This window comes from Triticum dicoccoides, chromosome 2A (genome assembly GCF_002162155.2).
Source record: "Triticum dicoccoides isolate Atlit2015 ecotype Zavitan chromosome 2A, WEW_v2.0, whole genome shotgun sequence".
Taxonomy (NCBI): Eukaryota; Viridiplantae; Streptophyta; class Magnoliopsida; order Poales; family Poaceae; genus Triticum; species Triticum dicoccoides.
In genome coordinates, this window is record NC_041382.1 from 695,033,587 (window position 1) to 695,045,110 (window position 11,524).

At 42.0% G+C, this 11,524-nt stretch overlaps 1 protein-coding gene across 1 annotated transcript; it reads right to left on the reverse strand.

The window, feature by feature from the left end:
- Positions 1-7,949: 7,949 nt before the first annotated feature.
- On the reverse strand, positions 7,950-9,833 carry LOC119356340 (wound-induced basic protein-like). Its single transcript, XM_037623283.1, has 2 exons — positions 9,665-9,833; positions 7,950-8,254 (listed from the first exon to the last, which is right to left on the reverse strand). Exons 1-2 carry the CDS (start codon positions 9,736-9,738, stop codon positions 8,182-8,184), a joined length of 147 nt encoding a protein of 48 aa, XP_037479180.1. The 5' UTR covers positions 9,739-9,833; the 3' UTR covers positions 7,950-8,181.
- Positions 9,834-11,524: the final 1,691 nt, after the last annotated feature.

Below are 11,524 nucleotides of genomic sequence, written 5' to 3' on the forward strand. Positions count from 1 at the left end.
CAGGACCAACAGAGAATTCATAATCTTTATCAGTAACAAAGATAGGTGAAGTAGCAAAAGCAGGGTCAGGTTTCATCCTAGCATTTAGAGATTGCTTATTCCATTTAGCTAATAACCTCTTAAGTTCGTATCTATCTTTGCAAGCTAAAATAGCTAAAGAAGCTTCTTTATCGAAAACATAACCCTCAGGGATAACAAGTGATTCATTATTAGGGGAAGAGTCTTCATCATCACTTGCATCAATATTATCAGATTCAATATTTTCATTCTCTCTAACCCTAGCAAGTTGTTCATTAAGAAGTTCACCAAGTGGCACCGTAGTATCAAGCATAGAAGTAGTTTCATCATAAGTACCATTCATAGCAGAAGTGGCATCATCAATAACATGCGACATATCAGAACGAATAGCAGAAGCAGGTTTAGGTGTCGCAAGCTTACTCAAAATAGAAGGTGAATCAAGTGCAGAGCTAGATGGCAGTTCCTTACCTCCCCTCGTAGTTGAGGGATAAATCTTGGTTTTTGGATCTCTCAAGTTCTTCATAATGATAAGCAGATATAAATCCCAAGTGACTCAAAGAATAGAACTATGCTCCCCGGCAACGGCGCCAGAAAATAGTCTTGATAACCCACAAGTATAGGGGATCGCAACAGTTTTCGAGGGTAAAGTATTCAACCCAAATTTATTGATTCGACACAAGGGGAGCCAAAGAATATTCTCAAGTATTAGCAGCTGAGTTGTCAATTCAACCACACCTGGAAACTTAATATCTGCAGCAAAGTAATTAGTAGCAAAGTAATATGATAGTAGTGGTAACGGTAGCAAAAGGTAACAGTAGCAAAAGTAATGTTTTTGGTATTTTGTAGTGATGATAGCAATAGCAACAGAAAAGTAAATAAGCGAAGAACAATATGTGGAAAGCTCGTAGGCAATGGATCGGTGATGGAGAATTATGTCGGATGCGGTTCATCATGTAACAATCATAACATAGGGTGACACAGAACTAGCTCCAATTCATCAAAGTAATGTAGGCATGTATTCCGAATATAGTCATACGTGCTTATGGAAAAGAACTTGCATGATATCTTTTGTCCTACCCTCCCGTGGCAGCGAGGTCCTAGCGGAAACTAAGGGATATTAAGGCCTCCTTTTAATAGAGTACCGGACCAAAGCATTAACACATAGTGAATACATGAAGTCCTCAAACTACGGTCATCACCGGTAAGTATCCTGATTATTGTCACTTCGGGGTTAATGGATCATAACACATAATAGGTGACTATAGACTTGCAAGGTAGGATCAAGAACTCTCATATATTGACGAAAACATAATAGGTTCAGATCTAAAATCATGGCACTCGGGCCCTAGTGACAAGCATTAAGCATAGCAAAGTCATAGCAACATCAATCTCAGAACATAGTGGATACTAGGGATCAAACCCTAACAAAACTAACTCAATTACATGATAGATCTCATCCAACCCATCACTGTCCAGCAAGCCTACGATGGAATTACTCACGCATGGCGATGAGCATCATGAAATTGGTGATGGAGGAAGGTTGATGATGACGATGGCGACGTATTCCCCTCTCCGGAGCCCCGAACGGACTCCAAATCAGCCCTCCCGAGAGGTTTTAGGGCTTGGCGGCGGCTCCGTATCGTAAAACGTGATGATTTTCTTCTCTCTGATTTTTTTCTCTCCGAAACCAAATATATAGAGTTGGAGTTGAGGTCGGAGGAGCTCCAGGGGGCCCACGAGGAAGGGGGCGCACCCTAGGGGGGCAGGCGTGCCCCCACCCTCATGGACAGGGTGTGGGCCCCCTGGTCTTCATCTTTTGTAAGGATTTTTTATTATTTCTGAAAAGATGTTCCGTGAAGTTTCAGGTCATTCCGAGAATTTTTGTTTCTGCACATAAATAACACCATGGCAATTATGCTAAAAATAGCGTCAGTCCGGGTTAGTTCCATTCAAATCATGCAAGTTAGAGTCCAAAACAAGGGCAAAAGTGTTTGGAAAAGTAGATACGATGGAGACGTATCAGGGACGAGCGATGGTCTTTTCCTACCAATCTATCCCCCTAGGAGCATGCGCGTAATACTTTGCTTTAATAACTTGTAGATTTTTGCAATAAGTATATGAGTTCTTTATGACTAATGTTGAGTCCATGGATTATACGCACTTTTCTTCCTTCCACCATTGCTAGCCTCTCTAATACCGCGCACCTTTCGCCGGTATCATACACCCACCATATACCTTCCTCCAAATAGCCACCATACCTACCTATTATGGCATTTCCAAAGCCATTCCGAGATATATTGCCATGCAACTTTCCACCGTTCTGTTTATTATGACACACTCCATCATTGTCATATTGCTTAGCATGATCATATAGTTGACATCGTATTTGTGGTAAAGCCACCGTTCATAATTCTTTCATACATGTCACTCATGAGTCATTGCACATCCCGGTACACTGCCGGAGGCATTCATACAGAGTCATATCTTGTTCTAAGTATTGAGTTGTAATTCTTGAGTTGTAATTAAATAAAGGTGTGATGATCATCATTATTAGAGCATTGTCCCAGTGAGGAAAGGATGATGGAGACTATGATTCCCCCATAAGTCAGGATGATACTCCGGACGAAAATAAATAAATAAAAGAGGCCAAAGAAGCCCAAATAAAAATTAAAATAAAAAATAAGAGAAAAAGAGAGAAGGGGCAATGCTACTATCCTTTTACCACACTTGTGCTTCAAAGTAGCACCATGATCTTCATGATAGAGAGTCTCCTATGTTGTCATTTTCAAATACTAGTGGGAATTTTACATTATAGAACTTGGCTTGTATATTCCAATGATGGGCTTCCTCAAAATGCCCTAGGTCTTCGTGAGCAAGGGAGTTGGATGCACACCCACTTAGTTTCTTTTGTTGAGCTTTCATACACTTATAGCTCTAGTGCATCCGTTGCATGGAAATCCCTACTCACTCACATTGATATCTATTGATGGGCATCTCCATAGCCCGTTGATACGCCTAGTTGATGTGAGACTATCTTCTCCCTTTTTGTCTTCTCCACAACCACCATTCTATTCCACATATAGTGTTATATCCATGGCTCACGCTCATGTATTGCGTGAAGATTGAAAAAGTTTGAGAATGTCAAAAGTATGAAACAATTGCTTGGCTTGTCATCGGGGTTGTGCATGATTTAAATACTTTGTGTGGTGAAGATAGAGCATAGCCAGACTATATGATTTTGTAGGGATAACTTTCTTTGGCCATGTTATTTTGAGAAGACATGATTGCTTTGTTAGTATGCTTGAAGTATTATTATTTTTATGTCAATATTAAACTTTTATCTTGAATCTTTCGGATCTGAATATTCATACCACAATTAAGAAGAATTACATTGAAATTATGCCAAGTAGCACTCCACATCAAAAATTATCTTTTTTATCATTTACCTACTCAAGGACGAGCAGGAATTAAGCTTGGGGATGCTTGATACGTCTCCAACGTATCTATAATTTTTGATTGATCCATGCTATATTATCTAATGTTTTGGACATTATTGGGCTCTATTATCCACTTTTATATTACTTTTGGGACTAACCTATTAACCGGAGGCCCAGCCCAGAATTGTTGTTTTTTGCCTATTTCAGAGTTTCACAGAAAAGGAATATCAAACGGAGTCCAAACGGAATGAAACCTTCGGGAACGTGATTTTCGGAATGAACATGATCCAGGAGACTTGGACCCTATGTCAAGAAACAAAGGAGGCCACGAGGTAGGGGCGCGCCTACCCCCCCCCCCCCAGGCGCGCCCTCCACCCTCATGGGCCCCCTGTTGCTCCACCGATGTACTTCTTCCTCCTATATATACCTACGTACCCCCAAACGATCAGATACGGAGCCAAAAACCTAATTCCACCGCCGCAACCTTCTGTATCCACGAGATCCCATCTTGGGGCCTGTTCCGGAGCTCCGCCGGAGGGGGCATCCATCACGGATGGCTTCTACATCAACACCATAGCCTCTTCGATGAAGTGTGAGTAGTTTACCTTAGACCTTCGGGTTCATAGTTATTAGCTAGATGGCTTCTTCTCTCTTTTTGGATATCAGTACAAAGTTCTCCCCCTCTCTTGTGGAGATCTATTCGATGTAATCTTCTTTTTGCGGTGTGTTTGTTGAGATCGATGAATTGTGGGTTTATGATCAAGATTATCTATGAACAATATCTGAATCTTCTCTGAATTCTTTTATGTATGATTGGTTATCATTGCAAGTCTCTTCGAATTATCAGTTTGGTTTGGCCTACTAGATTGGTCTTTCTTGCAATGAGAGAAGTGCTTAGCTTTGGGTTCAATCTTGCGGTGTCCTTTCCCAGTGACAGCAGGGGCAACAAGGCACGTCTTGTATTGTTGCCATCGAGGATAACAAGATGGGGTTTTTATCATATTGCATGAATTTATCCCTCTACATCATGTCATCTTGCTTAAGGTGTTACTCTGTTTCCATGAACTTAATACTCTACATGCATGCCGGATAGCGGTCGATGAGTGGAGTAATAGTAGTAGATGCAGGCAGGAGTCGGTCTACTTGTCTCAGACATGATGCCTATATACATGATCATACCTAGATACTCTCATAATTATGCTCAATTCTGTCAATTGCTCAACAGTAATTCGTTCACCCACCGTAAAATACTTATGCTCTTGAGAGAAGCCACTAGTGAAACCTATGGCCCCCGGGTCTATCTTCATCATATTAATCTTCCAATACTTATTTATTTCCTTTTGCTTTTATTTTACTTTGCATATTTATCACAAAAATACCAAAAATATTATCTTATCATATCTATCAGATCTCACTCTCGTAAGTGACCGTGAAGGGATTGACAACCCCTTATCGTGTTGGTTGCGAGGAGTTATTTGTTTTGTGCAGGTACGAGGGACTCGCGCGTAGCCTCCTACTAGATTGATACCTTGGTTCTCCAAAATTGAGGGAAATATTTACGCTACTTTGCTGCATCATCCTTTCCTCTTCAAGGAAATCCAGCGCAGTGCTTAAGAGGTAGCACTATCTCAGACTTACCTAAATCCGAGTTCGGTTAATTTTGAAAATATTTGGATATGATTTGGAGTCCTTTTCTTGTACGGAAAGTCCAGCCGTCTCATAAATAGGTGAGAGGTGACGGCCGATTAAACAACACACAATCGATCAATCCTTCTACCACTTTTTACCTTTACCTTTTTCTTCTCCTTTGTTTTTCTTCTTCCTTGTTCTTCGTTCATTCTTCTTGTTGCGGGGCGGCGATCAACAAGGCCCTAAGGGCAGTCAAGTCGACCTAGGGCAACCCATAGCCGTCGCGCGCCCTGACGGCGTCCCTCGCTGGCCTGTGGGGTTTCGGGCCTTCGAAAGTGATTGCCAGATTGCTTGCACACCGAGCTTCCAGCCGGGTCTCCTTCGATGTGAGATGCGGTTTGGTTTGTCCTTTGGCATCACCAGCGATTTCGAGCATCACCGGGGATTACAAGATGAACATCCCATAGATAAACCAAGTGTTGAGGGAATCGAGCACTACCGGAGATTTCAAGAGTGCCATCACCGGCGACGATAGCCCTTTGGCCTGGTTGACTAACCTCAAGTCAAAAAGCGGTGTGGCAGGATGGCTACTGTAGTAAATAGAACAGTCGAATTTTGGAAATCAATGGGGGCTATGAAAAATGGCATCAGAAATTGTGTTAGATTGAGATTATGTTCCATCTTATTCAGGACCTCTCTCGAGATTTAGAAAGCATAATACTTTCGAAATCTAGTGAATATAGATATGCTGACCTCCACCTTATTTGTCTTCTGTGTTTCTATAGACTTTGCATTACTGAAACTAAACAAGAGAGCAATCCTTTGTGCTCTCATCTGGAAACTCAATTTCTGGTTTAATGCACCAAGGAAGGTTTTCTCGTTGCCTGGGTAACCATTAGCAGAGGTAGCTGGTGATTTCAAGATTCCAGATGATGTATCATTCCTTTATGGAAATATCTTGCTTCTTGTCCTTGCCTTTTATTGGTGCAGAATTTTCTTGAAAAACGATCTTATATTGTGGGACGGAGGGAGTACATCATAGGAAACTGCATATGTCTTAGTCATATGTTACTCTTTCACCTGTCTTTTTCAGTTGGATAAATACGATGATGATGTAGAACAGAGTAAGTTGCCGTGTTGTTCTTACTTTGTCCACACTAACAGACTATTATTATGTCATCCAGACAAAATTGCCGTCACCTGGATTGCAGGTTGAGGTCATTATGTTAGATTATGACGGTTAGAAACCACCGAAACAAAAACCAGCTGATGTATCCACCGATAAGAAATCTGATGATGATTCATGCACGTGCACCGGCGCCAACGAAAGCAGTGCTGCACCCATAGAGCCCAACAAAGGAGCTGGAAGCGATGATAATCATGATGCTAAGATGGATCATCCAAGGGCAAGAAGGAAAAGAGCAGTGGCCAAGGTGTCGCAAATTCAGCCATAGCTTCTGAAACAAGCTGTTGCACAGGAGACATCAGCTGCTGCTAGCAGAATGAAGAACATAACAGTATGAAGTTCAAGGCCGTCGTCCAGAGGCGTTTGGTTTGTCCTGTGTACAGCTTCGCTCCCATGAGACCATGATTGATTGCCACTTGAAAGCAAGAATAGCAAAGTTGAACATACGAATTGGGTTTCGGAGCCCGAGCTCAGCTAAACCCGAAATCCCGATCCCTAGTTTCGGCCTGGGGATTCTGAAAACCCGCATTTATTGGTGCGGTGCTGCCTGTGGAAGTTTGATGCGGTTCACAAATACCGTAGAACACGGTACCATACGGTGGGGTCTCCAAGAGGAGCGCCACGTGATTTAGAAATTTGGGAGACGTCTCCGTCCCGTGACATCTAACTGGGCCGTGGCGCCCTTCCTCAGCCTCAGATCTGTGATGTGGGCCCGACTTTGCAAGCACGGAAGAAAAGTTCGCCGAGGTAACCCATACAATCACTCAGCGATCTCAACCTCGTATGAACAAAGGAGGTGCGGTTTCTGTGATCTGTTTTTGACTGAATGAGTCACTGAAAGTTGGAGTTTACTACTAGCAAGGAGAAAGCATTGGGGCAAGGGTGTGGATCAGTAAAACATGCACCGAGACTTGATATTAATGTTGTAATGGTGAGCTGGTAGCGTCAGTTTCAGCAGTATGTTTTTGGTTTGGACAATGGAGGTAAGTTGATTTACAGGCTCAACAACTCATCGTAGGGTGTGTCCATCACCTGATAGGACGCGCTGTACTGCTAGTGTCAGCACGTCGGAGACGGATCCGGCTTGCCTACTCTCTCCCCATACTCCCATCCGTGCTTCCACTTTAACGCCAATACAGCATGTTCACAGGAAGGAATACAACCTATGGCACAGATCACAGGGAGAATGGAAGGCTGTGATATCAAGACCATCTGAGCCCGAGCTCAGAAACGAATTTTCGATACGAATTAGCTTATTTTTGGAAATGTTACAACTTGACGTGTTCTGAACTTCGTCGATACATCTACACAAGACAAGCAAAGGGCTACCAGGTGCAGATGAAAAACAGGTATATGAGAGACAGAACATGCAAAATAGCTTGATTCGCAAAGGAAGAACCGTGAGAAATACTAGTATAGACAGCCCAGAAGGTGCTCCATAAAACATCATATGGAAGTGGATTCCAAAGCATGAATGCTCCACAAGGCATCACAAGATAAAATCTCCTAATTTATCATTCCAGGCATGCAGTTCAGATATATCTCTACTCTTATAAAAAACAGAGTTGATGATGATGGTGTGCCTGCCATCCTGCAATATAGGCCGTCCGATTTATATCTGACGGATAGGAAGGAAACTATGGCAATTTTGCAAAAAGATACCCACACCCCTATCCACATTTGCAAATAAGGCTTTTCCTCGTTCATCATTTTTTTCTCACAAGATAAACTACTCATACAAATGCATCTTGATGTCACGGGCATCTTGCTAGTAGGAACTTAAAACACAGTACTGGATACTTGGATAGTTTTCAGAACGACCAAGCAAATGTTCACACCACTCATTTTAACATATAGGAGTCGCATGACTGGCAGCTAGGCCTTGCAGGCACCGGACTGTCCAGGCGACGCTCATTCATTCATTACAGGCTTGTTCTCGTTGGCCTTGAACCTCTGGTCCTTCGGCTTCTGCTCTTCCATTTTCCTGCCATCAGCAAAGCAAAGGGAGTAGTTGTCAAAGTTTGATGCAAATGGGTCTTTCTAGAAATGCATTTTGCAACTGCTCCTTAGTGCTGAGTAGCAACGCAAAAACCATCTCAACATTGACTTGGTTAAGAATTAGGGAACACAAGTGTGTGACAGATGATTAATCAGTAAGAACTACCTCAGTTTCCTGAGTACAAACAGCTTTCTACCATTGCATGTGTGTAGTCATATAAACTGCCATGTGGGTAAACCAAGTGTACACTACCAAAGGAACATGCACATTTCATCAAGCTCCTACCATCAATCATGGAACCACGGCGGGCGTTTCTTTAGTACACAGCCACTAAGATAAAGTCACGAGTTTGTTGCTCTCTCAGCAATTCCCCAACAGCGAGGTTATGGCACTCATAGTACAACAATAGGATGTTGGTGAGTTACCTGTTACTTCATACTCAAAGCAGAGAAAACACCTACAAGAGTACTCTCTAGCTCCTACTCAAACAATATCTCAAATAAGACCAGGAGACTTGCCATCTTAAACTGAAACAATATCTTAAAATACCATGGTTATCTAAGAATATCAAATAAACTTTCCACTATAACTTAGAACACCACAGTAATATTAAGATAACATGCCTATTTGACAATATTAAGATAACATGCCTATTTGACAAGCGTTACAAACTTAGAACAAGACAATCTGACCACCTACTACAATCACCAAACGATTCAAATCCAACCATTTTCATGTAAAATGTTGAACGAGAAAAAAGTTGCTGCAGATTGCAAGCACTAAGAACCTCCACGTCTCCAATTTTCTTCTGACTCCCAATTTTCCATTAAGTAAAAGCAAGAAGTACTCCCTCCGTTCCTAAATATTTGTCTTTCTAGAGATTTCAACAAGTGACTACACACGGAGCAAAATGAGTGAATCTACACTCAAAAATATGTCTATATACATCCGTATATGATAATCCATTTAAAATCTCTAAAAAGACATATTTACGAACGGAGGGAGTAGTTCCTTGTGTGCTCATTTATGATTAGCCTTTTTTTGCATGCGCAAGCAAGCCCACACAAGACATGACTTCTCTATCGATCAACCCGCACATCCATGTGGACCAATCTAATCGAACAAACGCCTCTCGTCGAGCCCCTAACCGCACGGCCTCAAGGGAAATTTTCTACGGCAAGAACAAGGAATACACGCACAAAGCGGACGCTACGGCACATATTTTGATGGGGGAACCGGCAGGAATCGAGAACAAGAACACCCACGGGGTATTCACGCCGCACCGATTAGCACGAATTAGACGCTCGTGGAACCGAATCGTGAACACACAAAGGGGGAAACTGGCAGAACAGATCTGCAGGGGATGAGGCGGGGCTGTGAAGGGGGAGAGGTTACCTCTTGTCGGAGGACGCGCCGCCCTTCTGGCTGAGGAAGGAGCGGAACAGGGGGGAGTTCACGTCGTAGATCATCTTTCTTCTTCTTCTCTGCCGCCGCCGCCGCCGATGTGGAGAGCCTAGCTAGGGTTCGTGGGAGAGGGTGAGACGCACGGGCTCCAATCTTCCAGAGGCTGCTTTGTACCCTCACCTTCGCGGATCTACATCAATCGACGGCCGGCCCATCGGGCTCCAGGCCGTCTAAAGGTACACGGGCCCCCTGAGTGGAAAATGGGCCCTAAAATCTTCAGAAAGGTTTATTTTCCATTTAGAGAGAAAGTGAGATGACAAGTGAAAGTGCTCTTGTGACCTCGAGCTCACATGCACACTTTGTTGCAGTAAAATCCGGAAAAATATTACTACACAAATTTAAGAGATATGATTTTTTTTGCTTGCTACAAATATTGATGTACGTTTCACATGCGTGCTAATTTTCCTGATGGAGTCTCGGCAGAAAAAACGAAATTGATGCTCTAGAACTCACACGGTGCATTTTAAAATTGAACCAACAAATCATATCGAAATAAAACGAACCAAACCATTTTTGTGGTTGTTATTTTTTTTGGTTTTATGTATGGAACGAGATTTCCTTAACATTTTTAATTTTAGTTTTTTTATATATACAAAAAACCGAACGATTAACCAAATTAAAAAATATTTATATTTCTTGAGCAACCAGCCATACTTAGGCAGTTAGGCCCAAAAGGTCCTGTAACGTAGTAAACTTTTTGTGCATGAGTCATATTCCTGCTAAGCATGTCCGTTTTTTCTTGTAACATGGTCATTTGTTTCTTGCAAAATATACTAAGCACGTCCATAAACAAAAGCAAAGTATACATTGCACATTTGCATGCACGGACAATCATCAAGGCATGAATCCATGCATGCATATATACTTATAAATGTTTTCTATAAAAAAAAGTGTATGTGTTTTGAGTCATTAATTTGCAAATATTATTCTGTCATTTTTAAATTCGCATCAACTTTGGTTATTATGCTATACCAAAATTGGACCATATTTAAAATTTGTATCGTATTTACCAAAGTATCAATACTATACAAAACCAAAAAAGTACAACAGAGCCATATAAATTGAATAAACCGAATGCAAAGTGTTATCCAAAATGCTTCCAAAAACACTCTTTTTGGAGCATTGAATTATTTTTTGCCGAGACCTTCACGAATGTCATTTCATGGTGAAATTTTGCGTGCATGTGGAACACATATTAATGTTTGTCATGAAAAATCCAGATTTTTCTGTTTTGAAAAAGAAGCATTTTTTTTAATTCCACAAAATTCTTTTCTCTCGGCCAACGCACTTCAAAACGAAGCAAGGACTGTCCCGGTCGGTCATTAGCAGTTGTCTCTTCCCAAATCATCGGGATGGGCCGATGATCAGAATTTATAATCATTCAGATGGTGTAGTTTATCTGCTCGACTAATATGGGTATGTTGCACCATTAATCAGTTCGGCCCACATAGCGGTCGTTGCAACTCGCCGCTCGTGGGGTAGTTGGTCGTTGATAATTTGACACTGCACACCACCCAGCTCTGAAATGATGCAATTAGGTAAGCTCATCGTGGGGCGGTGGTACTCATGGCAGCAATGTTGCATGCAAAATATACATTATCTTTCCACATCTGGGTGCCTAGGAAAAAATCTACCAAGAAAACCTCAGGGGAGCAATGATGTTGAGAGCATAGCCGAGGCCTTCTGGGACATTAGATGTGAAACCAAGGAACATGATCCATCAGCATGGGGAGTTGCTGGTACTTTTTTCATATTTACCTTGAAGTGTAGCTAAATTCTGTACCCATCCCC